Raw genomic sequence first — 27,763 nt, 5'->3', positions numbered from 1 at the left:
TCTTTATCTCATTTTATTAAAAAATTAAAATTTCAAAATTTTGAATAAGAACAAAATGCTTACAATTTTTTTCTCGGAACGTAATTTTTTTATTTGATAAATAAAGCAAGGTATTAGGTGACTTTATTTATTCTTACAGTACACGTTCTGTATATTTGCACAATGTATAATCCAATATTGTATTTTTCTTATTATACAAAGTTTAGAGTATTAATTTTTATTGGATTAAATAAGGTTTATTATTTAATTTTTTGCAAGATTGTGATTTATTTATTTTATCTTTTCTGCAATAAATGCACAGTTATTTAAATTATTTTGTTATGCCTTTGCTTGATAATAGTAATTCTGACAAGATAGTTGTTCCGCGCTCCAGCAGGTGTCTCTGAAACTCTGAAGTGGAGAGCTGTTGCTAGGAGAAGCGGCAAAAGCCATAATTGTATGTAACATGCGAGTGAAATTTCATTATGCAATCCATTAATTTATTTAGGGACCTCTTCACCCATACTACTTATTTATTATTGGTTTATTTTCAATGTATTCTAATATAACCCGAGATTTTTAATAATGAAATTATTTTTAACATTAAACTTTGAACTGTTTTCAATTCAATTTATTTTTCTCCAAACAAGTGTATTTATCGTTTTTCGATTAAAAATATTTATATTTGAGATCACTAAAATCGAAATCTTACTCTCAAAATTTTTTAATTACAAGCAAGCTTGAAACAAGAGAAAATTTCCTACAATAGGGATAAAAATAGTGGAGAGTAAAGATTATTTTTATAACTATATGTTTACTTTATTGATAACAACATTCCATAATAAACAAGGCAAACAAGTGAACTAATAACGTTTTTTTGATTGAGCATTTTAAAGTCCATTTTATAAATAACTTCCTAATAAGTCCTGCCTTTCCACTTTTCACAATGCGAACGGTGTGAGGGGTAACTGTGTGTTGAGGTGTTGCTGCTGTTCGTATCCGGCGTTGCAAGGGTAGCCGCTGTAGGGTTGGAAGTATGGTGCCTGCGGCCGATTGAAGATTCTGTTTCTGAAAAATTTGTAACCCTTCTTGACGAGGCCGAAAGTGCGTCCTTGTCTGCCGTCGTCCTCGGAACCCTCAAAATTTGACGGGCCGGCAGGGATTTCTTCTTGAGAGTCTGGCTCGTAACCCTGCGGACGCGCTAGGATCCCTGACAGCACCACCACCAGCACAACAGCAACCTTCAAAATTTTCAAAATAATTGTTTTTTTAATAAAAATAATCAATTTAAAAAAAAAAAAAAATGTAAATTTTATTTTATATTTTTCAATTTTTAAGTGTAAAACCTAATAGAGGGCAAAGCAAAATTAAATATTTTGTATGTAAAAAAATCAACCATAAAAAAATCTTTCCAATGGAATGAAAAAAAATATTTTTTTAGAAGTATGAAAAAATGAAAATGAATATATTATTGATTGAAAAAAATTCAAAAGTGAAAATCTTAATTAAAAAGAGACAAAACTTACAAGCAGGAGCTTCATTTTAAAGTAACTCTATATTTGTGACAAGCACCGACTGTTAATTAATAGCGACTAATACAAGTGAAGCTTATTATCTCCGTTTATATAACACAAAACTTTCACACAATTCGGCTTAATTCTAGTTTCCCAACCCTTTCACTATCAATTCGAGCGAATGCACTTTAATGTTACAAGTATTGTTTCCAGTCACGTGTCTTGGCCGGACATGTCGACACAGCAACACAATGAATCATGAAAATCTGGAATCTTCGAAATTGTAGGAAATTATCAACGCGAGCGATTTTAGGTTAGTTGATGCTGGACCACCCAGTCCGGCCTCACAAGATCTTTTGACTTTTTGTCAGCCACTGACAGTGTCAAAGATCAGAGGTCGGTTTGCACTGTGATAGAAGTGCTACTCTTATCACACGACTCATTGCAATAAGCGAGAGCAAACAAAAATCGGTAAAATGTGCTTTCTCAAAGACTATTCACATGTAAAGATGAAGGAAATATTGCCTAGTGAATCAAATATTTTCAAAATGCCAATTTAAAATGAAAAATTATATTGAAAATAAAATAATCCTTGAAATGTTCATTAAATTTACTGTAAATATCCATCTTAAGAACAAATCTTTTTTCCTGATATTTAAATTATACAAATATAATTTTACTATACAATTTTATTTACTTAGATCCTTTAGTTTTGTGAAAAAAAACTTTCATTATGAAAATAATATTTTTACTGAATTATTTTGATTTTGGATTTAATTTTAACATTTTATTCCAATTAAGTACAAATATTGTTTACGTGGAAAGAAATTATTATTTTGATTTTTATTAACCTTTTTTATGGTAAAGTTGGAAACTTGCAGTGGCGATTAAACTCTCACCGCGATTAAAGGTCGCAGAGTAAAGTGCAAAACGACACTACTTGCGTTGCTAGAATAGTGAATCGCTTTTTAATCTAGTTGAAAGCCACGTTTCCAGACAACTATGGTTTGGTGAACTCCAGATCATTCCAACTGCGCATTTATTCACAAAGAACAATAATTGAAAATAGAATTCAATAAATTTAAAAAATTATTGCTCGTCATGAAAAGTTCTCTTTCAAAAAAGCAAATGATTGATGAAAATATTTTCTAGATCTAGAATGTTTTAAATAATTTATGGATCATTAAAGTTTTATTTGTCTATTACATACAGAGCAAGAGTTTTCAATAAAAAAAAATGTTACTGAATGTTTCCAAAATTTGATTTATTACGATAATTGAATTCTCTATCAGGATAAAGGCATTGAGACATGTGACTGCAACGAGCACGGAGCGATGTGAATGGAGGCGACTTTATTTGATTAATTGATTTCAAGATGACCATCGTTAGTAAATAAAATTTCAATGACGCAGAGAGTCTGCAGAGCCGGGGACAGCAGAGCTCGGCACTCGTTCGTTATCACAGTTTGGTTGCTTCACCATCGACGGACGTTGGATACGACAAGTTAGTGGTGATTTGAGACTGGGATTTTTTGGCACCTGCGACACGCGGACAGTTTGATCAATGAATTCTACGTGAATCATGGCAAACATGATTAAAACATTGTTGCTGCTTCTCTACGGCAGTTTACTATCAGCAGGTAGGGTGTGATTTTTTTAAATCCTTTATAAAAAAGCCAATGTAAAAGGGGAAAATAATATTTCATTAAATGAAACTATTTCCATCGTAAAATAGTAAATTATTGGAAAAAAGATAAAAATGCAATGTGTGCAATTCTGTATAATTTTTCCCCTGCAAATTCTCGATTGCGGCAATTAATTGAGCGATGTGTAAATAATTATTCATGATATTTCAAGCTGTGGAAATTATTTAATTTGGTTCGCAATAATTCCTCTCGTCAGAAAATTCGTAAAGCCCGAGTAATGATTCAATTTTTATTTTATTATATACCTAAAAGAATTTTTCTTGGCCTAAATCTTCTACATAAGGGAGTATAAATAAAATGTATAGCACGAATAAACATAAATTTTAAAAGTAAATCTGGATTAACGATGAACCTCCAGTGAGTGAAATTTAATTTTTTGTACATTAGGATGACCTCGTTTACTTCAAAATATATACGATTTTAGTTCATGCGATGGAGCTTTAATTCTTATAATTTTTCTCACAACTGGAAAATTACTGTTTTAAAACATTTAATTTTTTGTACAATTACGTAATATTGAAAAATAATTTAAAAAATAACAAAAACTAATTTATAATATATTTAATTTTAAAACTTTATAAAAATAATTAAAAATTAATTTAAAATTTATATAATTTCACTGTAAATACTTGACAAATCAATTAAAATTTATTGGATCTGAATGCAAAATTTATTTTGAGACGGCGTTGTCTTAGTCATTTCCGTTCAACTGTTGCAACAAATAACAAACAATTTAATGGGTCTGCTATGATCGCGCGTTTGAGAGGATGGTCAGGCACAAAAGGCTGCAGGGGCCCTTTCAAGAGCCGCGATTCGGCCGCCCGCTATTATTATGCACTCGTGATCACTTCAAACTAAAATACAGTCGCAATCGAGCAGTCAATGTGCTGTACTTGTTTTTCGTTATTGAATGATAAAAAAAATTGCTGATGCTCTCTTTTACAAAGAATGTTAATAAATATTATTTTTTTATTGAGCGCTGCAATTTTTAATGTTTTTTGTATCATTTATTTTTTTAGGTCGAACGACACCGACGCAATGCTCGACGTATTGCACAGGTGAGAAAAATTTTGATCGCATTTTCGGCTAATATAATTTTGCAAATAATTTCACTGAAGACAATTCACTCAGCCTGGAAAAAGGCTCAACCCTTGAGTATTCCTACTCAGGATGGGCGGAAACCACGCTGAGACCGCACAGCTCTCTTAAAGAAGACCACGACCCCTCCTCGGGTTTGCTGCTCAACGCGACCGTGGTCATTAGGGTGGTGTCGCCTTGTGAAATATCGCTTAAGGTCAGTTCAAGAATGTGATGACATTTATTCAGAGCAAACGCCACAAACGCGGAAATTTTACTAAAAATCCAATGCTACAAAAATTAATTATGCAATTAAAATCATGATAAAAAAAAACATTTTTAATATAATAATTTTCCAAAACTGGTTGTAGGATTAAATAAAATTAGAAGCAGCAAAAAAAAAATGCTTTAGCGTAAATCAGTGTAAATTGATTTATTTTTACTCTCAATAAAATTTAATTTTGGATCTTAATAATAAATAATTATAATAACACCTCCAATTTTCCCTCATCGAACGATTTCCTTTAGCTAAAAGACGTCCAGCTTTCTGGAGAAAGCAAGGGCGCCGTTTATGCTGACCTTTTAACCCACGACACCGTGAGAGCATCGATTCAAGGAGGCAACGTTGAGACCGTCTGCAGTCCGCAAGGCACAGACACAGCCGGATATCGATGGGCGCTCAATGTGAAAAAAGCCATCCTGAGTGCCCTCCAGCTGCCCTTGAGGGCACTTGACTCCTCCGAGATCGCGACCCTTCATGAGGTATGAAGCATGCAGCGCAGGTTGCATATCCTCATTTATGCAGGCGCTATGAATAACAAGCGATGAGTGAAGGGAAATTTAGTTTCATTATTTCTCCCATATTATTTTTTATTAAAATTTTTTGCTCTCAAAATTTGAAACCGAATTTATTGATTGTGGGATATTTGATGATTTTAACGACTCGTGATTTTGTTATTTGTTTTGGATGATTTAATGTAGACGGACGTATCAGGAGTATGTAGAACGCAATACCAGAGTTTGCAAACGGAGAATTCAACGCTGGTGACGAAAACCAAAAATTTAGCACACTGTGCTGGAAGAAGTGGAAATATCGACCTGGAAACGCCTTCGGCAGGTTTTAAAAGCAGTCCAGCGCAGCTCTTGAGGTATTAATAATTTAAAACTCGCAACATGCGATTATATTTTTTTTATCAAGGGGAGAACAACACTGCATAAAAACTGTTTCCGGAGGCCGGCTCCTTTTCTCGCACTGCAAAGAGGCCCACGTTCTTCAACCCTTTTCAACCAACAATGGCACTGACGGTGTGACCACAACTGTTCACCAAACTCTTGTCTTGGAAAAAGTTACTGAAGGTGAAAAATGAAATATTTATAAAACAAAAAATTTTAAAATATGCATATTTTTTTCTTGAAGATGAATCAGCGATTGAAAGCCTCCCTTTAACATTCACTCGCTCGTCCCTCCTTTTTGAGCACGGCGATCACGAGGATATTTTGGAAAACGAAAAGCGATCAGCAGAGGCTCTACTTGAGGCAGAGATTCTAATCAGAGAGCTTTCCGGAGATTCGGCAAATGTGAAAATTAGGCCGGAATCAAGCAAATTATTTGGAGAGCTCGTGAGAGTAATGGATAAACTTGATGAAAATCACCTGAGGTTGCTTGTGGCCGAATTAGAAATGAACAACGTGGAGAGGTTTGTTTTTCTCTGTGCTCAGAATTTTTTTTTTTTTTAATTATATTATTTAGGGATTTCGTAATGGACGCATTGCAGAATCTGAACAACCAGGCAGGAATTACAATAATAAGTGCGCTGTACATGGAACGTGAAAAGCAAATTCCCAAATTGAAATTGTGGCTCGAATCGAAAGCTGCCAAGTGGTTCGCCTCGCTGGCCTATTCTCACAGAGTCGATGACATCTCTATTAGAAATCTCAACGTATAAATTGATCTGATTTTTTTCCACGGAAAATACAAGTTAATTGTTAAATTGCAGAAATTGCTGGTTTACACGTTTATGGGGCACACGCCGGAGTCGGACGTTTCCAGCATCGTTTTGGGAATAACGGGATTGGCGCGAACGTATTGCGAGCAAACTGGCGGAATGGCCACTTGCGAGTTGCGAATTTACGAAATAATTTCAACGCTCGAGCAGGTGCTTCTGCCAGAATTCCATGCAAGTGAAAAGATCAGGATAATTGCAATGAAGGGACTTGGAAACATCGGGGTTTTTATCACTGGATCAACGCATTTGCAAGAAATTATTTCGGCAAGTATTTTATATTTAAATGACGCAAAAAATTATTTGAATTTTTATAGAACGAATTATTGAGCATTGACGAACGGCTGGCTGCTCTGGATGCGTTTAGGAGAGTCCCGTGCTCAAAAATAGACGCTTCTACGTTTCTGGAAATTTTTGCAGACACCAATCAGGATACGGAAATTCGCATAGCCGCATATTTGACGACGGTCAAGTGCCCATCGCCGGCAATTGTTCGAGCAATCAAAAAAGCTTTATACTCAGAAACTGTCAATCAAGGCAAGGCTTAAAATATTACACATAAAATTTAATATAATTATTATTAATTAAATTTAGTTGGTTCTTTCGTTTGGACTCATTTGACGAACAGTCAGGAGTCAACTGGAAAGGGAAGACAAGTTTTACGCAGTCTATTAGCGAACGAATTTCTGCAAAACAAGTTTAGAACTGATGTGCGCCAATTTTCTCGCAACTTCGAAGGCTCGCACCATTTTGAATCGCTTGGACTTGGTGCAAATGCTGACTCGAACATAATTTTCTCAACAAAGTTAGTTTATTCATCATTTAATTAAATTATTAATTTGTTAATTTATTTATTTAAAACAATATTTTAGATCTTACTTGCCACGTTCAGCCATGCTTAATTTGACGGTGGATATTTTTGGAGAGTCGATTAATTTGCTTGAAATTGGAGGCAGAGCACAGGGATTCGAACCGATGATAGAGAGATTATTTTCCAAGAAAGGCGTTTTTGAAAATGAAGCTTTGGAGAACTTTTTGAAAAACGCCCGCAAGGACGAGCAATACGACAGCATAATGAACATCACCACTGTGATGCAAAAGGGAGTCAAACCGAGGGCGAGCGGCTACCTTCGATTCAACGGACAAGAGGTCAGCTTTCTCGAACTCGAGGACGTCCTTCAAAATGCTTATCAGTTCAACATTCACCCCAGAGAATTGATAAAGAGTCTGTTGAGCAGTAGGGAGTTCGAGTTTGCCAGATCGGAGGAAATTTTGAACACAAAAAGGGAATTTCCCACTGTTATCGGTTTGCCTCTGAAATTGGCACTCAACGGGACGTCCAGTGTCAACCTTGCGCTCAAAGGTCACTTTGAGAAAAGTAACGCCGGCTTCGAAATAAGCGCCTATTTCAAACCGAGCGCCAGTGTTGCTCTGACGGGAACAATGTCAGTCGGACAGGATGACTTTGAGCAGGGAGTGAAATTTGAAACCACTTTATTCACGCAAACAAGTTTGGACAACAAGTTAATTATTTCAAATGAGGGCAAGATCAACTTTAAATCACAAGTCCCTGAGGAAAAGCAAACGTTGATTGATTTGAAAACTGAAAGGCTCATTTTCAACGGCGAGCGTGTTAAAAAATTACCCGATTTAGTGGCGCAGAGAGAAACCTCGAGTTTTTGCACCGGCGAATGGGTCGACGGCCTCCTGGGACTCAAGTTCTGCTCTGATATGAGCTACCCTAATTCCACCCTTGAGGAAAAAACACCATCTTACCCTCTGAACGGCGACTCGCACATCATCGTGACCGTTGAAAAAACTGACCCCACATTCAAGGCGTACGAATTTACTTCGTCTTGGGCGCACATTCCGGGACGCAAATACGACTACAGCGTTTCCTTTGACCGAGTGGGATCGGAATTGCCCGCAAAGCGTAGATCAATCACGCTTGTTTTTGACAGAGAGGCTGGAGTGGCGGTGGCCGCGCTGGATATTCCCGAAAAGCAAGCGGAAATTTCTGTTCTGTGGGACGGAAAGGATTACTCGGCAGCGGAAGTATCAATTTCTTACGATCGAGTAAATTACGTTGAAGTTTTGGCCAAACTGGATCATCAAAAGAAAATTATGCCCGGCACGAAGGAGCAATTTGGAAAAATTGAACCAGAAATAAAATTCAAAGTTCAAAACTTTCCCGAGTTTTATCTCAAAGGCATCATCAATTATTCAGGAAAATCTAAGGTAAAATCAAGATTATTTTTGTGTGTTTAATTTAAATTTAAAATTATTGCAGTTCACGGCTGACCTTAATGTAGCCGGTTTGACTCAAAAGCCTCTTGCGTTCGCCATTGATTACAACGCGGACGCCTCTTCAGGTGCAGTGAATGCCAGGGTGAGCGTCGATTCGCAGTATATAACGTGGGACGTGAAAGCAAACGCCAAAATTACTCCAAGTACTCTTGGTCTACGAGTGAATGGGGTTTACAATTTGACATCCGAAGAGCACCACTCACTCGAAATTATGGCTAAATACAACTGGAATCAACAAGGCGCGCTAAAAAGAGGATTTTTAAATTTGAAATCTCAAGTATAAATTCAGAAAAATATCTAATTTATATTTAATTTAATTTGTATTTTGAACAGCTTTCTCAATGGCCGCAGTACAGTGGTCAACTGCAGTCTGACGTGATGCTGAGCAAAGGATACTATGAAGGAAACTTGAGACTAACATTGACGAACGAGGAATGGAACGTCACTCAGCGCTTCCAAGCAACGGGAGGTGCTGACGTGTGGATAAAGCAAACAATTGAATGCCCTAAAAGAAGTATCAACTTTCTCCTCGAGCACAGGCACAAAGTAAACTTTTGAAAAATTAATATAATTTCCTGTTTTTAATTTTGAAAATTTTCAGTACATTCCTAACGTATTTTCAACTACGTCTCAACTAAATGTGGACCAAACAAGGAGCGCAAATTTTCATCTGGACTACAAGTACATTCAGGGTGACGGAATCACTTTTTCGGCCGAGTCAGCACTGCTTTGGCCGCGCATCACCTTTTCCACTGGCATTGGCCCAAATCTCAAATCCAGGGTGCGGCAAGTTTTGCCAGGCGAGTACGACGCGTTTTTGACCACGCAATGGACGGAGACTCGTGAGCCCGTCATAATTAAAGCAGTTTACAAAGACAAAAGCAGCCATAAAAAAATAAGCCACTTTCTGAACGGCACCATGACCGGCGCATTTGGATTTGCGGAGAACAAGGAATTAGGAGTGCAGGGGAATTTCGAGGCTGTAAACCAGTTGGCCAAAATTGAGGGCCGCGTGGCCGTTGGTGGCGAAAAGAAGAGCGAACTTACAGCGAGTTATGAGGTGGATAAACTTGGCAAGAAAAGTATGGCAGCAAAAATGAGCGTCTTTCCTACTTCTTTGGCGAAAAAAGACTACGAAATATTTGGCTCGTACTACAAATCGCTTAATGAAATGGCACTTTCCGTTGATTTGGTTATGAGCCGACATCTTTCATTCAAAATTAGTGTAATTTGACCACAAACGTTAAATTTCACTTGTATTTATTTTAATGCGTGTTTCAGACGAGCAGTGATAATGACGAACTAGCTCTTTTCTGGGACAAAGCAAACGATACCAATAAAAATGTCACATTACTCATTGAGTATCCAAGATTGAATGAGTTTGCCGCAAATTTAATGGTTCCCGGACAGAACATCTCCGTCTCTGGACATCTCCGGCAAATCAGCTCAGCCAGCAAAAGTGATGACACGACCCAATTAAGGTGATTTTACAATGTTTTTAATTATTTTATTAATTAATTGAAAATTTTAGCGGTCATGCACTTGGAGCAAAACTGAAATGGTATCCAGGAAGAGAAATTTTCTTCTCGGGAAATTTGAAAGGAAATTTTGAATTGGGAATCGAGACTTTGGCTGAAATTGGAGTTAAAAACGTTCCTGTCGTCGGCTCGCAATTCAGAGTTTTTGAAGTGGAGTTCGTTCCTCCTCGAGAGAAAAATGGAAAGTTGGTTTTCCAGCATGCGTGGAGAATTGGTGAGAAGAGGCTCGAGAATTTGGAGGCCAAAATTTTGATTGAGAAACGCAGAAACGACTTATCATTGGAAGTATTTTTGCATTCAACAGTTTGGAATCCAAAAAATATCACAGTAAGTAATTACAACTTACTAAAACTATAAATTTACCTCTGCTTTTTATCAATTAGGGAAGCGTGAAAAGCACATTTAATAATTGGAGCGATTTGAATGCAAACGTGAGCGTTAATTATGGAGAAAAAAGGATTTATTTTGCTTGCGATTGGAATTTAAGCCACGGTGCCAAATTTGAGGTTCAGAGCAATTTGGAAAGGATTTCTTCAGCTGCTCTAGAGCTGCAATATAACATTCCTCATAGTTCTAAGTCTGGAGCACTAAAGCATTGGATTACGTTAAAGAACGCCGAGAGTATTTGGAGCGCTAATGTCATCTTAAAAAATAATAAAACATTATTTGCTGGAGATTACGGTACATAATATTTTAAAACTGATTGAAAATTACATTAAAATAATGTTAATTTAATTAAAATCAATTTTATTAAAAAAAATAATAATAATGATTAGATTATATTATCTTATCATACTTGATTATGTTAATTTTTTTTTAAATTTAATTGAAATAAATTTTATTAAAAAAAGAAATTAATAATGCTAATAAAGAAAATAAAAAATACGTTAGTTAATATTACGAATTATTTTTCAGAGCTGGAATTTAATGTCATAACACCAATGGAATCCCTTGAACGCCACTTTTTAGCCGCCGCGCTACGTTGGGACAAAAAAGAAATCGATTGTTCGGGTCAACTCGAAACTCCTCTGACTGGCAATTTTGCTTTTCAGTTTGCAAATCGGCAGCTGGCTGAGTCACAAAAACATAATGGAAAGCTTTTAATCTTCTCATCAGATAAGTTGGTGATGGAATTGGAAATATTAGCAAAGCGCATACCCATTGACCGAGGATTGGATGCGGAAATCATTCTGCAAGTGCCGGAAATTTTACACGTAAAAAGCGAGGTTCTGGTTGATATCAAGGAACGTGGAGGGAGCGGAAAAATAAATTTCTTCAACCAGAACAGGCTGCTGCACGACATTAGGCTCAATTTTCAGCGCGAACACCAAAACGACTCAGTGAAATTCGACTTGGACTTTTCTGGTTACAGTTATCTCCTCATGGCATCAAGGTGGAAGCTGAAAGTAAAGCACGAAGGCACCAAACAAAACCACACAAGCTATCTAGAAGTAAACAAGTTTACATTGGACCATAAATTCGAGTACAACAAAGATGACGAGAGTTGGAAATTCGAACTGAAGGGAATTGCTGACAATAGAGACGTAATTAAGGTTTCAATGCAGCATTACAACTGGCTGTTCTGCAAACATTTTATCAATATAATGGGCAAGGAAGTCATTGATATAAATTCACACGCTGAACAAGGTTTCGTGCACCTTAACTTTCTGGACAAAATTTTACAAATCCATACGCGGATCACGGATGCGGATGAGATTCAGACTGCCACCAAAATCTTTGCCAATCACAAACTTTACGCCACAGCAGCTACAAGCACTTTCCTTAGGTACAAAGAAAATGACGGCGGACTTGAATCTGCCATTATAAATGTGAATGTTGATGCTAACCGAAATAACGCAAAGTTGCAAGTTAACGTCGACGCTTGGCGGCGCGTTACGACAAAGGTTTCATTGAGTTACGACATTCATAAGGTCGTCCTAGACGTTGACGTCCTCTCAGCCAACAACACCATTGACTTTTCATACTACCAGGATAATATACCGTCCATAAAATTGCAAACTTTTGTGTATTACGAACTGCCATCTGCAGCTGTTGGGCTTGATATACAATCAGATAACTTTCTAATGAGAATTGATGGAGAGGGCACAATGGACGAGGAAATGATGATTTACGCCACCGGAATGTTTGATTTCAGCGGGGACTTTTTAAATATTTGCCCAATTAACATCGAAGCGGAGTGGCAGTTGCCAAAAAGTGAGGTGATCCAAACCGGCGGCAGAATATTAGTTAAATCTAGGAGAAATTCTACAATACTTTTGAAAGGGCACCTCAACTACGAAGAATTCAACAAACACCTAAATGGCTCAATTCTCTTTACATCTGGAAACGAGGAGGATTACCATGAGAACAAATATGAAGTCCTCTTAGCTCACCAGAGTTTAGACAAGCAGTACCTTTTGGCCCAGTACAAATTCAACGATGAAAAAGTGGAACTAGAAATAATGCTCGCAGAAATGTTGTTTGAGGCAAAACTTCTCACGCCTGTGGAGGATTATCAATATTTAAGTTTAAAAGCTGGAGTGGCGGAACGTTCGGCAGTTGAAAAGCGGTTTCTGGAGTACATAAAAAACGACTACAAATTAGAAGCCGATTTGATCTTCAACAAGAATAAAGGAAAAAGTAAAATGCTTGCGATTGCCAAAGCAAACAATGGATTTGAAGTGGAAGCTGTAGTGGAAAAAATCGAAACTGATGCTTCAACGGACGTTTTCATGACGATCGAGCTGAACAAGGCTAACAGAGTAGAGGCAGGAGCACTTTTGGAATATGAATTAGGAAACCTCAACATTACTGCTAATGTAAGAATAAAATCTAGTCATAAAAATTATTGGAAACAGTTTAAATCATAGTTATTAAATTCATAATTTAATAAAATTACAATTTAAATTGGAATAAGGAATTAATTATAAATTATATTTTTATAGGTAACGAGAGACGGAACTACACAGAGAATGCGTTCAAGGATTTACAATACAGAGCAACTAAAATCTTTTGCAATCATGAGCGAGTTCATGGAAAATGTTTTTGAGATGGAAATATACTCATCAGTGGACAGCGAAATTGCTTACGAGCAAGGCTTTAAAATCGCAACTCAAAGTTTAACATCAGAGTTTCGATATGAAAAGAGCGAAAATATATCAATCGCCTACTTGCAATATCAAGAACAGGTTCTGCAATGTGTGATAAAAGGAAATACAATGCTCGGAATGATGAGCATTTCACATAAAAACAGCAAAGTATCGTCAGATATTCAGTTGGATTTTGATTTTGAAGACAAAATTAACGTCGAAATGTCTGCGTACTTGAACAAAAATCTAGATGATTCAGAAAAAAGTGAACCTTTAAACTTCAAGGCCAACATTGATCCTAGCTCAGGGACTCTTCACCTAAGTATGAGACACAGGCTAATAAAATATTTGCTAGAAGGAACTTTTCAACAAAACGAAGAAAATATAAAACTTGACGCTGCTCTGATCACGCCGTACTTTGAATCAACTCGATTAAACGTCAGCTATGATTTTGAGAATAACAAGAGGATAATTGAAATTCACTTTGAGTACGGAAAAGACTTTTACAATTTAATTTCCCACGTTCATGTCGACGGTTCCTACTCTTTTAATTTGAATATGGACGCAAAATCATCAGTTCCTGATTACGAGACAATGAAGGTAAGAGGCGAGTTTAAAAATAGCGATCAATTTTCTGGCGTCTTGAAATTGGAACTACCAACAAATACCTACATCTTATCAATTGAATACAAACAAGGAAAGAGTTGCAGTTTCAAATTGGCAACTGATGATAACGTATATGTTTTAAACTACGCAAGTCAAGCAAATGGAGTGAATTTAATCGAATTTTACCGTGACAGCAGACAATTGTTTAATGCTACATTTGTCGTGGCCAATGAAACTCTGCTAACAACAATTATGACGCCTCATGAAAAGTATAACAATTTGACGCTTTATGTTGGATATGGATCTAACTTGCCGAACAGAAATTTAATCATACACAAAAATAATGATGTACTTTTCAAAGCCCACATGTATCCAATTGACCAAGGAGATATAATTGGAGGAACCGGAATAATGGCTACGATTTATCAAGGTGACCAGCAATTCGTGTATGATGCTCAGTTTTCTGTAGATAATCCTGTGTACATTGTCCTCAAGCAACACGAGGCTGGAAATGTTTCTAGGGATATTTTGCATTTTAGCCTGAATGTCACCAATGAAAGTTCAGCTTCTGGAAGGGCCGAAATTCTTCTCCCGCTTTCTCCTAACACAAAGCTTTTAGCAAAGGGTCAAATTCAAATTGAAAACAAAAACGCAGAATTCAAAATGAGTTACAAGTTTGACGAAGAAGAGGAAAACAATTTCGCAATTCATTACAAGACTTTCACGGACCACTACAACATCTACAATATTGTGACTAACATGACAACCCCTTTCAAAGGTTACGAAAGCATGTCACTCGCCATTACTAGCAGCTGGACAGAGACCGTGGTTAAATTTAGCAGTCAGTTGCCAGGGTATGAAAATATTGCTTTAGTGGCGGTGCATAGATTAGAGGGGCCACAAAAGGAGCTATGGGTGCAATTTCAGAACATGAAAAAAAGTATTTTCTATGTGAAAGCCCTATTTCTAAATGAAGCGAATAACAAGAGAGTTGAACTAAAAACAAGAACTCCATTCTTGAATGGCCAAGCTTTAGCTTCTAACAATGGAAGTGTAATGGAAATCATGCTAGAACACGAAGGCATCACTCTTGTACAGATTGTGTCAAAATTGGAGGAAATCGTCAATGGCAAAAAATATGAGTTCACTTTTAAAAAGCCCGAAAGAGTGTTCCTTCTTGAATCACGTTTTGTTAAAGAGTTAAATATTGAATTTTCGCTTAACACTCAGTTAGACAATGAGCTGATAGCTGGTGTGATATTCAAACTTGACGCGTTAGGAAAAATCGTTTCTACATTGAAGCTTATGGATCATTCGGTATACAAAATAAGTGGTACACTTAGTTGGCTAAAAAAATCACTTGATATACACATAACAAATGATATTGATTTCAATCTTGCTATTGATGCAGAATTGCGCAATATAGGCCACTTAAAAATATCTTCTGACAAAATTCAACACGCAATACAAATTGGTTGGAAATTTACTGACGCAATTACTAATTTCAATCTCACGCAAGGAAACGCTTTGGATTTGAACTTTGAAGCAACGGATTCTAGCGTTCAATTCAAATTTATAAAATCCGAAAAAGAATATTCTTTTGCATTTGGGCAAACAAGGGCAACTGGCTGGCCTAATATTTTATTGAAAATTGTTTGGGATAGTGAAACATTGATTGACTTCCTCCACGATTTTCTGACAGACCATCAGTTCTTAATAGTAAGGACAAAATTAACGTCGCCATTTTTGGGAAATCATAAGAATATGAAATTCAGCCTAACTTTGAAGACGAAGGATCGGATCGAAGTGGAAGCAGAATTTAAGTGGAGGCCAAAAGATTTTACTTTGTTCAACGCAGCTCTGATAATGGGAGACCTAGCGTCAACTGCATCTCTTTCGTTTATATCTCCCTTCTCTTCAAACTTTACATTCAACGCGCAATATGACTTCTCCGGCATTGAAAAAACTTTTGAAATTATCTACTCACTCGTGGATATTGTTTCACTTCAAGGTGCAATAATACCCTCCGGAAATGACCAATCAATCACAATCAAACTGAAAACACCCATAGAAGGATACACGTACGTAGAGTTGAGCGGATTCCACAAAGTGATTGGCAAAACGCAACGAGCAGAATTGCAATTAGTGAGAGAGGATCAAAAGAAAAGCGTTGAGATTAATTTTGATGGCCGCAATGTCAGAGCCACTGTAAACACTCCCGAAATGAGATGGTCAATAATTGCAAACTACTTATATACTCAAGACACACACAAAGTTGAAGGAAATGTAAAATGGGGAGGCGCTAAAGATGTGATGATGTTTGAGACGCATTTCAAGCCAAGAGAAATCCTTTACATTAGATTTACAGGACCACAGAATGAAGTGCACAAGCTTGATTACAAAATGACGTGGACTAAGGAGAAAAAGACTATTGAAATTGCTATGCAGAAAAATAAAGAAATTGCAGAGTTCAATGGAGGTTTGACAACACAAGAAAATTTGCACATTTTGGTCGCACACATGAAAATGAGCACGTTAAAATACATAAAAGTTTCTGCAATATTAAATTCCAAGACAAATGAATTAGGAGGAGCAATTCAAATTGACGAGGATGCTTATTCAATGAAGGCCAGTGAAGTTATTGAAAATACATACAACATAAAGGTTTTTGATGGCGAGACGGAAAAAATGGAACTAAACGTTGCCTTTGATGGAGAGTATCACGAGGCTCTGAAAATTTTGGTGAACTGCATTACACCCAACTACAAGTTTACAACAGAGGGCACTGTCACTATAACAAATGAAAAATTGCAAATTTCCACTTCTATCACGTGGGGTGACGAAAATGAGAGGATATCATTTTCTTACAAAAATTCTGTAAGCACGGAAATCAAGTGCATGCTCAACACAGCAAATGTTCAAGATAGCGAAATTTACTTGTCATTTGGCACCAATTTTGTCAACGTATTTCTCAGAAACCAAAGTGACACTTACAAAGCCGGCGTGACTTACACATTGAATGAAATTTCCTCAATCAACGGTACTTTTGAAGTTAATGGTAAAAATTATGAGCTTGTCTCATATTATGATCCAATGGATATCAAAATACATGTTGTTTATGTTTGGCCTCTAGAGCAAAGAATTGCAGTCACTGTAGTTTTAAAACCTGGTAACATATCACTTATGTTAAAGACGCCATACATACATTTTACAAATATTCAAATCAATGGAAAATATTCAGAAGTTTCAACGTACAACGACTATCAGTTGGCAAGCAAGGCAGATGCAAAGTGGAATGATTATTTAATTTCGCTCACAGGCGTAATTAAAAAGTCTCACAATAATTACGGTTTGGATGGCAGTTTAGTTTGGGACAATGCAAATGAAATTAAGCTTAACTTCGGAGTGATTGATAATAAGTTTGTCAACTTTGAACTGAAAACGCCCTTCAAGGGTTTGCCAATTTTCTCAGCCAATTTAGAAGCACTGAAATACCGCCATGCAGTGACAGGAATTAGCGGAAAAATACAAACACCTTTTGAAAAATTGCCAATTCTCCAATTCATTTTTAACCGAGCTGATGAAATTATTGAAATGCAATTTGCATTTGATACGGCCACGTACAAAAACATTTCTATACACACAAAGCTGACAAGCAAAAATTCAAAGTATTTGTTTATGCAAATCAATGCCCCATTTGTGAGCAAGGTGAAGTACTTTGTAGTTGATGCTCGCTCAAATAAATTGATAGGTAAAAATGGGCAAACAACCAAGATCACATTGCAGTTAGATGAAAAACTGTACGAAATTGAAAACAATTACACGGTTTTGAATGGAAGACTTAACAGCTCCGTGTTTATGAAGGGGCCATCCAATAAAAACAACCCAATTAACGTCAACTTTGGTGGTAAATTTGAGATGAACTCTTTAGATGACCTGGAAATGGAGACTTTTTTCAATGAAGCTCTGCTTGGACTGCAATATAAATTGGAAAAAGATTTACAAATCAAATTAAAAGTTCACCTTTCGTCTGTCATTGCATTGCCAAAAACGGAGTTTGCTCTTCATATAGTTCGTAGTAGCCACTTTGAGGGAAAAATTGATTACTCATATGGCAAATACATTGGAAATGCTCTCGTGAAAAACAAGTTCCAGAACAGCACACTCGAAACAATAATGTATCTCAATTTGCCTCAAATACTAAAATACCCTCTCCAGGTACAACTTACTGCAAACTATATTCAGCCTCGGCTTCAATTTAATGGATTTGCAAGTTATATGGCCCAACACCGTTTAGAATTGATCATGGTGCAGACTTCCTTCAGAACGACATTAAATGCCAAGCTGGATAGTGCTTTCTTCAAAGGAACCAACAACTTTGAACTCATTTTGAGCTCAGGGACTCTGAGCGTCTCAATGAACGACGAAATAAAAATCACGGGGCTGAAAAACCTAAATCAGCTAGTTCTCACACTAAGCCAAATTTCCAAGAAACAGGATCACTCATTAACCTACGAATGGGATCTAACAAAACCACCTACGTTTGAAGTTACACTCGAATCTCCAATTTTGACGTCAAAGAAAGCAAAGTTCTCTGCAACGTACCTTGGTGCGTTAAAGGGAGTTAATATCAAACTTGTCTCTGGATCAGAATCACTGAAACTGGATTATGACGTCATTAACAAAAACAACTCTAAGGGAATCAAAATTGTGATAGGCAATTCACAAGCACAGATACTAAACTTCGCAGCTTATTTAGAGCAAGTACCTAATGGAAACAAATTGCTTGCTGAGATGACCCTTTTTGAAATAGTTTACAAAGCTGCGTTCAAGTACAGTCTCCCTGATCAAAATAAGAACCCAAAATTAGACGCTGATTTGTTTTTGAGTTTGCCCTACTTGTTCCCATTTAAGCTCCTTAGCTTGAATCTGAAAACCGGAAAAGATGGCAATGCTTATTTCATTTTGTCTAACATATCACTTGATAATGAAAATATTGATCTAGATGGTCTAATGACAAATGATCTCATTAAAGTTGAGATTTCAACGTCATTCGAGGAATTGAAATCCCTACTATTAGAAGCCGACTACAGCTACGTTGGAAATAAAAAAAGCATAAACATTAATTTGTTCACAAACGACTCGGAAACCCTCAAAACAAACATATCGTTTCACCATCTATCTAATGGTTTCATATTGCAAGTTGACTCTGAATCAGTAATTAAAAATTTTGAAAAGTTGTCTCTCAAACTGACCATTCCATCAGAAATACGATACAGCCTACAAGCTAGCCTTGAATTAAGGGGAAGTACTCATTTTGATGGTCAAATGATGTTCTCATCAAAACCTGGATACACCAATCTCGAGCTGAAATTCACCGGATTGTCCATTAATATGTACTTGACGTCAAATCAAGGTTTCTTTGGCTACAAAACCAAATATGACGACTACAGCATGAAAATTTATTCTAAATCATCCGGCCATCAATTAGAAAGCGAAGTTACATTTAACAGTGGACAAGTTCAACTATTCAAAGCTGGACTATTCGGCATGTACAATAACCAGACAGATTTTTACGTTTTGATGAGCACGAATTCCATCTACGAAACATTGCCCGATACAGTTTTCTATGTTGGGGCAAAAAAGACCGAGATTAAATTTGGAACAGAGCTTGACTACAAGTTGGGTGAAAAGGAGTCCTATTCTGTGATATTGAACCATTTTATCGAGAGCACAACTGACTTTGATATTGGATTGATGATCGAGAGCTCAAAGAAAGAAGCATTTATTGCAAAAATCAAACACGTTTTGAAAGACGATTTTTACATTGCTTTTGCTCAAGTCAACAAAGACATCATCAAAATTACTAAAATCAACCAAAATTCAGCTACTTTGCTGTCCGGAACGGTGCATTGCGATGACTTTGACAGTGAGGTCAGCGGAAAATTGGTAAATGAAGAAAAAAGTAAAGGCATTGACTTGAAGCTCACTTGGAACAAGGATCTGTATCAAATTGGAGGCAGCTACAACTACAGTGAAAACGAATTTATCATTGTGAAATTCCATTTAAATTCACCGCAAACTCAGCAATACACTGGCGCTTTTGAATACAGCGAACCTGCGAATCTCTACATTTTGCTCGACCAAGACCAATCTCCACTATTGATTGTTGAGCTTAACAGCGAAAAAGTTCGCTCTAAGTACTTGTTGCTCAATACCACAGACGTAAAATTAATGCTCAGCGAGTACCATCACAATTCTGCATATGAGCTCCTTGCTAGTGTCTTTTATGATTCGAAAACAATCAAATTCCAATATGATTCAGACACTTTTCCTGAAAGCCCTGATTCTTACAAAATTAACGCAACATTTGTGGCTCCACAAAGAACTGTAGGTTTCAATTTAGAAAAGTACTTAAGTGACAATCATAACGTCAGCCAGTTTTACATTTGTTGGGAAAATCTGTATCGGCGAGTTGGCTACACGATTGACATCACCAAAGATCAATACAAAACAAACCTGAAAACTGCAATCGAAATTCCAAACAGGGCGATAGATTTCAAAACTCACTACAAACTTATGGAAATACCAGAAGAGGTTATGGACTTTGAATTTGGCGTTCAATTTAATTGGAATTCAAAGATGCGTCTACTCCCGCTTACTTTCGTTACGACAGTCAAAGTTGACCACGAACAGAAAGTTGCGTACCATTATACTGTTCTAGCACACCCTTCATTTAACAGCAGCTACGTGATCGACGGCAAAATGACAAAGCCCAACGCCTACGACAACTTTTTTGCTGTAAAAATGGGACAGGTAGAGAATGGAAAAATGTCACCTGCACTGACGTTGAAAATAAATGCGACCAGAAAGTCATCTTCGAGTCAGTACCACTTGACCATTGAAAATCCGCGATCAGAAATTTACCAGCAGTGGGAAGTGCAAATCAACTATGAGAACGGATTGGCCGCCACGGTCACCCTTTTGCGTGGAGAATCGCGAGGCTACAGCTCAGCAATGATTAACTACGATACAGCATCAAAAAGGGTTGAAGTGGGACTAATTCACAATGAACTGACTGCAGAAGTTTTAGGCCAATTAATAACGGACCACGCAAATAACAAGTAAAATAAAAAAATTAAATTGCATTTTTGCTTATTCAAATTTCCAATTTCAAGATTTGGCGTTCACGCTTCGGCATCATTTGACATTCTGTTGCCACCGGTCACTCTAATTGTGCTAACGGAGATACCAGAAAAAAGCCACTGGCTTCTATCAGCCGAAATAAATGTAGCGCCTGAGAGGTCTTATTTAGCAGAGGTGACTATTGCATTAAATTTTAATAAAATTTACTTTTTGTGATATTTTCGAGTAGGTAAATATAAAGTATTATAATTATAATCTTTTCAAATAAATTATGTTTTTTAAGGCCAAATTCACACCGTACCACATTTCCACTTTGCTGGCCACTCAAGAATATGAAGAAACTACACCCGCCCTGCAAGCTGCTCTGACTCTAAACACAACAGATACCATTTCATTTGTCGCAAAATACAAAGCGTCTATTTGGAAAAATCTTACTCACGATCTGATAGCACCGTTCAACCATGCAAAACTCGTTACGAATGAAATACTTGCCGGAATGAAAGACGTTTTCAAAGAAGAAATTTTTGAGAAGTAAAAATGAGTTAAGTCTAAATTTTTTTAATTAAAAAATGATCTCTAGATTTGAGGCAGCCATCCAGTCGAGTACAATTAGGTCTGCATATCAAAAAATAGTTGATCACACAACCTCAGAGTTCAACAGCTTGCGCCAAGACTGGGCCAGTTTTAGACAACTTATCTTCCGGGCTTATAACAGAGACGATTTCTTTATACGGACAATCTCGGATTTTGTAAAAAATGCCTTGTAATTTGAAATTTCTTTAAGTTTCAAAATAATTGAAACGCAAATTTTTTCAACAGTGCCTACGGTCAAAGGGTTGCGTCTGACGGTTTGGAAATTGTTTGCCACACATTATGGAATTTCTTCACAGATACTATGCCAAAACTCTTGGGTACAATATACAAAAACTCGGTTGAACCACTGGTATCTGCTTTTCAAAAATTCTCCCCGACTGTGAAAAAATTCGTTCGAGACGTCTCGTCTACTTGGAACGAAATCCAACTGCGCTTTTCTAATTTCCAAAGGTAAATTATTAATAAAAAATTCACCACACTTTATATTCTCTATCAAATAGTGGCTCCGTCAAATACATTAAAGAGGGAGTTGGTAAAATCTCAAAGCATGTAGGTGATAATATCGCTTCGACTAAAAACTGGGCCAACGAGACCAAGGAGTGGATCATGAATGAATATATTGAGCCGAGCAGAGAGACACTGACTGAGATAGCAAATGCTTTGGAAAAGTTTTTTAAGGAGACAAATGGTAATTTAATATTAATAAATTTATATATTATTATAATTAATAAATAAAAAACACAGAGTTTTTCGTCGGTTTGCCGAGGCAGATTGAATTGTATTTCATGTCCCTTGATGAAGTTCAGGAGGCAATTAAAATTTACAAAAGCTATGCCTCTTGGTTTGAAGAGTTCAGGTTCTCCTATTACGTTCATGAGCTTCAAAATGAGTTGAAAATGTAAGCAGATAATTTATCATGCAAACCTTTTTATGAACAATCTGTGATTTTAGATGGTATAATAATTTCTTGGAAGATTTGCGGTGGTGCATTGGTGAGTACGCTGCTATCATTCCAAAGACTATAAGCGCAATTCAGGGCTCGTACGAAGAATTTATGCAAATGCCGTCTGTAATTTACTTGAAAATTGTTTACAGCAAAGTAAATGCAAAGGTGATTAAATACTTAATATATGTTAACACGCTTCCATAAATTATTAATGAAATTTTAGGCCAACTATTTTTGGGAGCTCTGGAACATGGAGCAGTTTGTTCAAGAGCTTTTAATCAAAATGAGTGACGAAATTGTGACGTTCATTCGCAAAATTTCCGAATCCTCAGAAATGGATTACAGGGAAAATATTTTAATAAATGAAGAAAAGTACAATTTCAATTACGACCCAATGAACGGAGAAGTCTCTGGCAGCGTCACTTTACCTATTACTTGGAAGCGGTTCGACCAAATGCCAACCCTTAACGAGGACATGAACGAAAAGTTCCAGAATTTCCGCTACTCAACCTTGGACAAAGTCTATGAAATGGGCACGACCGGTGGTTTCAACTGGAAGGACGTGGTGCTGAGAACACTAATGCCACCCTTCCGAACGAACGCATTGATTACGGTCAATGGACATGTCATCACCTTTGATGGAAATCACTATAAAATTAAAAATATGCTCTGCGGAAGTTACATTTTAGCTGCAGACTACGTCGAAAACTCGTAAATAAAAATTTAAAATATAACTAGAAAATTTATAATAAATTTGTATTCATCTCTAGATTTGCAATTGTCGCCAGTTACGGACACGAAGAGGGCAAACTGGCCGGTCACCTTTCCTATTTGACTCTCTACACACAAACAGGCAATAAGGTCACTATAGAAGTGACCCCGACTTCTTCGCGGACTGACATCGATGGACAGAGCAAGATTTATGTTAATGGCACAAAGGTATAAAAATATGCACTGGGGATCAACAAATGCATTATTTACATACATGGGTGCGCTCAACAATTTTGCGCTCGCGCTCGCGCTCGCGATCACTGGCAACAGTGCGCTCGCGCTCTGCGCTCGCGATCAAGATTTTGAAAATGTTGCGCTCGCGCTCTGCGCTCGCGCTCAAATTTTTTAAAAGTCTTGCGCTCACGCGTTGCGCTCAAAAATATTTTTATCCGAAGAAAAAGTGCGACTTTTTAGACAATTTTTTAATATAACAAAAAATACATCGGCAATTGGAAAAGATAAAGTTGAAGTTAAATTACCAAAATTGGGATCAGTTTTTTAGTTTTTGGTATAAAAACACTGTTTTTCGTTACAATTTTTGATCAAATTCGGGAATTTTTACTTTTGGTTTGAGCGCAAAATGAGCGCAATTGAGCGCTGCGCTCAGCGACCAATGCGCTCGCGCTCTGCGCTCGCGCTCACGATTTTGAAAATCGTGCGATCGCGCTCTGCGCTCGCGCTCATGAGCGCAGAGCGCGAGCGCAGATCGCAGAGCGCAAAGTGCGCTCTGCCCATGTATGATTATTTATTTTTAGGTTGAACTTCCGCTGGTGGTGGACGATTTCGAGTTTACTCGACAGGGTCCAAAAGTGGTTGCCGTGAGCGAAAAGGGTGTCGGCTTGCACTGCAACATTGTCAGTGGCCTCTGCTCACTGGACCTCAGCGGGTGGTACCACGGAAAGGTGGCGGGAATCGCTGGTTCATTTGACAAAGAACAAGGAAACGATTTTGCACAGCCTGACGGGCGAGTTCGTGAATCGGTGGTTGAATTCCTAGACGAATGGAAGGTGGGATATTTGATATTTTTTATCATATTTTTAGCTGATAAAAAATGGATTGACTTTCAATTAAATTAAAATATAATAATTTACAATAGGTGAGCGGTTCCAGTGAGTGCGAAATGCCGGTGAAAAGTAAGGCCAAGCCAAAAGATACGAGCAAGGCTGCGTGTGACCAACTTTTCACCAAAACCTACTCGGCGCTGCAGCCGTGTTTCTCGAGACTCGATCCTGAGCCCTTCAGGATAATGTGCGAACAAGATGTGACAGACGGAGTGGTCAGCGATAAAGGACCGGATTGCTTAGCCGCCGAGGCCTACGTGGAGCAATGCCGATTTGTAGGAATGGATATGTCCCTGCCCGCATATTGCTGTGAGAATTGAATGCAAATTTTTTTTATGATTGAATTTAAGAAAAAATTAATACATGTTAATTAAGTCATGCCAGGTCGCCCGTTGATCAATGCGAAATGTTGCTCAAACGTGAACTATAAAATAAAAACAAAAATAAAAATTCTTAACCCAATTTTATAGACGCTGCTGTGAAATATTTTTTTAAATTCAATTTGAATTTAGATCAGATTTTTTAATTCTGAAATTAATTTAAATTTATTTTGTAACTTTTTAAATTCAAATTTTAAAATTTTTCGGCTCTGAATTTTAATTTTTTTTTTTAAATTAGCACGCTGCCGTCTTCCTGGAAAAGTTATCCCAGCTGGCGAAATCGTGGTCTTTGACAGCTCGCCCAAGTCGCGTTCTCCGCCGCCAGCCCAAGTTGCAGATTTCGTTTTTCTGATCGAAAACGGATACGACGAGAATTGTCTGCAAGGGCCGCAGTTGTTCGACCTGCCCGCGAAAATCGACTCGGTACTGAGGTCAACTTTGGGCATAAACAGCACCAAATTTGCACTCGTCACCTTCGGTGCTGGAAAACCGTTCACCGTCCACACCCTTGACGGCAACATTTGGAGTGGCAGGCGTGGAATCCAAAACGCACTCAACAAGTCTGTCTTTGAATATTACAAAGTAAAATAATAATGGCGTTGATCCTTTTTCAGGTGGCAACTTCCGAAACCAGAGCAAGTGGCCACAAATCAAGATTTGTATCAAGCTCTTCTGGCCACAGCCTCAAAACTTCACTTCCGACCTGGCGCGTCGAAAAATTTGATTTTGGCTCCCTGCACCTCATGCGACCGATCAGAACAAACGGTTGACATGTTTTCCGAGGCTTCTGGCGTGCTCATGCTGGCTGACATTCGACTGCATGTTCTCCAGCGAGACGAGATGATGTTTAAGAGGACCATAACGAAGGTAAAGGTTGAATAAAATCTCACAAGATAGGACTTTAAAAAAAATGCTCAACAGAAAACCAAGCAGGGTAAAGTGAATCCTGTCATGGGTTTTGACACGCACGGCGCCTACACAGGCAGAAGACACAAAGGCACATCTTGGCCACTTGGAAGTAAAGCTATAATGAGACAACTTTCCTTGCCCAAGGTACAAAAAGAATTACTTAATTAAAACTTATTTTATTAAAAAAAAAATATAAAAATTATGAAATTTTTAAATTTTGATAAGCAATTGTTTTAATTTAAATTTTAATCTTATTTTTAAGGATTTATGCACTCCGCTTGCACTAGAAACAAATGGCACTCTTTTCTCTGCCTCTCGACTGTTCGGAAAAGGTTCAAGCGACGACAAGCGAAAGTGGTTGGACGTTTGGTCCAGGAGAGTGGCCAGCTCTGCAAAACCCACGGCTTGCCAAGTAAATTTTAAATTTCATTTTGATTTTGAAATAATAAAAAAATTCTTTGTTTTTAGAGCTGCGATTGCATTCCACTGCCCGACGGAAGCTCCCGCCTATCCTGTCAATCGTGTTTGCTTCCCGAGATAGAAATTTTCCTTGATGTGAGTAAAAAAAATGAAATTATATGTAAAGTTAAATCATTTAAATTAGGAATGGGAACGCGCGTTAGAGGAGGCGATGCAGGAGGATTTAGACGAAGATTATGATTCGATTGAAATGCCAGACGCGTCGGGCACTTTGAGTGACCTCGAGTCCGAGAGGGAGGCCATCAACGCGGTCAGAGATGCGATAGTTCCCGGCCACGCATTTAGATCCGACTCGGCGTGATTTCTACTCTAGAACTAACTACACAACTACTTTAATTAGATGTGAAATATGTAGGCTTGTTTGTAAAGTCAATGGAAGTTTTTATTTTGGAAAAGACATAGCAAGAAGAGACTTTTCACCACAAATACCCAGCGCATGCATTCATACAATTCAAATTTTCAACATGTTATAACAAGAATCTCGATTTGAGTCACTGTACCTAAGGTGGCAGGCCCAGAGTGCGTCGAACCAGTCGCTCGGCGATCTTGTTGAACTCTTCTCGATTCTCTCTCCACATCTTCGCAGCATCCACATTGGCACCACTTTCATCATTGGGTTCTAGTTTTAGAAGAAAATATGTCTTAATTTAATGGGAAGCAATAAATAAATATGAAGCCTTGCCAGCTAACATGCTAACAACTGAGAGCAATATTTTTTCGACACTTTGAACCGGGCTCCACCTCTCCGCACTCGACTCGTAGCCCATAGGGTCATCACCAGGAGCATGGAGGATTGATATGCAAACCCTGCCATCACTATAGACTGAAAAGAGAATTGATATAAGTAAAAGTATCTTTAAATTAAAACAAAACTAAAATTACAAGACCAAGTGGCAATTTTCAAACATTTATAATGATAATTTTCAATTGAAATAATAAATTTAATTCCTTCTAGAATGAATTCTTTAAAAATTTATATCGCACTATAATATTAAATAATACTTTAATTTAACAATTTGAAAAACTTTTACTTATAATTAACTTACTATTGGGATGAAACATTTCACAAGTGAATTGCATTTTTGGAGGGCTGAGAGGATAGTCTGGAGGAAAAATCAATTTTGCTGGAAAAACGCCGCCTTCAAAACAGGTGCCTTCTGGACCACTGAAAAAATTAATTAATTCAATTTTCTAATTAGACATTAATTTAATATTTATTTACGTGATCAAAGCCTCCCATTCAAAGAAATTCTCTTCGTTGATTGGACCAGCAATGATTCCTTCAGGAGGGTTCAAAGTGAGTTCTGGAAAATAAAGATCAATCATATGCAATTATTGGGTTGGAAATAATTATTTAAATTAAAAGTCATACAAGAGCATAAGTTTGACTTTGACTGGATTCACATTAGAATTGTTTTTTATGAGCAGTGCAATGAAGCTTTCAAGTGAAGATTTTTAGAAAAACAGTTAAATCAGAAAAATATCGCTCCAATCTCTCCACAAATTCTTCCTATTAGACAAAGAGTAATTAAAATCTTACGTTTATATTCGGCCATCAATCGTCGCAATGCAGACCCTGCCATGTTTACAACAAATTATCACAACAACAAAGTCCACCTGGCAGTGCCAAAGTTGCAAAATTTTAAATATGGCGCCGA

At 37.2% G+C, this 27,763-nt stretch overlaps 2 protein-coding genes across 3 annotated transcripts; one reads left to right on the top strand and one right to left on the bottom strand.

Moving 5' to 3' along the window:
* Positions 1-769: 769 nt before the first annotated feature.
* LOC132196755 (ubiquitin-conjugating enzyme E2 G2) lies at positions 770-27,758 on the bottom strand. Of its 2 annotated transcripts, XM_059619607.1 has the most exons (6): positions 27,646-27,758; positions 27,328-27,409; positions 27,152-27,270; positions 26,788-26,928; positions 26,606-26,724; positions 770-1,220 (listed from the first exon to the last, which is right to left on the bottom strand). In XM_059619607.1, exons 1-5 carry the CDS (start codon positions 27,686-27,688, stop codon positions 26,606-26,608), a joined length of 504 nt encoding a protein of 167 aa, XP_059475590.1. In that variant the 5' UTR covers positions 27,689-27,758; the 3' UTR covers positions 770-1,220. The 2 variants fall into 2 exon arrangements, with proteins under 2 accessions (XP_059475590.1, XP_059475591.1); XM_059619608.1 differs by lacking the exon at positions 770-1,220 and having other exon boundaries at positions 26,448-26,724.
* Positions 2,948-26,805, top strand: LOC132196753 (uncharacterized). Its single transcript, XM_059619604.1, has 37 exons — positions 2,948-3,132; positions 4,218-4,256; positions 4,317-4,492; positions 4,804-5,037; positions 5,257-5,423; positions 5,474-5,631; positions 5,693-5,972; positions 6,026-6,215; positions 6,273-6,545; positions 6,596-6,815; positions 6,873-7,083; positions 7,151-8,516; positions 8,569-8,862; positions 8,919-9,131; positions 9,187-9,810; positions 9,867-10,066; positions 10,117-10,450; positions 10,507-10,804; positions 11,039-12,942; positions 13,069-20,942; positions 20,997-21,138; positions 21,248-21,495; positions 21,545-21,727; positions 21,784-22,008; positions 22,059-22,246; positions 22,303-22,456; positions 22,510-22,669; positions 22,728-23,215; positions 23,275-23,443; positions 24,031-24,282; positions 24,372-24,645; positions 24,955-25,276; positions 25,331-25,583; positions 25,638-25,769; positions 25,888-26,037; positions 26,094-26,180; positions 26,230-26,805. Exons 1-37 carry the CDS (start codon positions 3,075-3,077, stop codon positions 26,404-26,406), a joined length of 18,717 nt encoding a protein of 6,238 aa, XP_059475587.1. The 5' UTR covers positions 2,948-3,074; the 3' UTR covers positions 26,407-26,805.
* Positions 27,759-27,763: the final 5 nt, after the last annotated feature.

The sequence above is a fragment of the Neocloeon triangulifer genome, unplaced genomic scaffold (assembly GCF_031216515.1).
Source record: "Neocloeon triangulifer isolate White Clay Creek 2 clone unplaced genomic scaffold, ASM3121651v1 ptg000012l, whole genome shotgun sequence".
Lineage (NCBI taxonomy): Eukaryota > Metazoa > Arthropoda > Insecta > Ephemeroptera > Baetidae > Neocloeon > Neocloeon triangulifer.
The sequence above is the reverse complement of the archived record's forward strand: the minus strand, read 5'-3'. Positions and strand labels throughout refer to the sequence as shown.

What these genes read in the sequence shown, in the direction of transcription:
- LOC132196753 (XM_059619604.1), top strand. Translation starts at nt 3,075, where the DNA reads ATGGCAAACATGATTAAAACATTGTTGCTGCTTCTCTACGGCAGTTTA. An exon ending in ATGCTCGACGTATTGCACAG is followed by an intron (nt 4,257 to 4,316) that starts GTGAGAAAAATT and finishes ATTTCACTGAAG; the next exon opens with ACAATTCACTCAGCCTGGAA. An exon ending in TCCTCGAGCACAGGCACAAA is followed by an intron (nt 9,132 to 9,186) that starts GTAAACTTTTGA and finishes GAAAATTTTCAG; the next exon opens with TACATTCCTAACGTATTTTC.
- LOC132196755 (XM_059619607.1), bottom strand. Translation starts at nt 27,688, where the DNA reads ATGGCAGGGTCTGCATTGCGACGATTGATGGCCGAATATAAAC. An exon ending in GAATGGGAGGCTTTGATCAC is followed by an intron (nt 27,271 to 27,327) that starts GTAAATAAATAT and finishes TAATTTTTTCAG; the next exon opens with TGGTCCAGAAGGCACCTGTT. An exon ending in TGAAATGTTTCATCCCAATA is followed by an intron (nt 26,929 to 27,151) that starts GTAAGTTAATTA and finishes TTCTCTTTTCAG; the next exon opens with TCTATAGTGATGGCAGGGTT.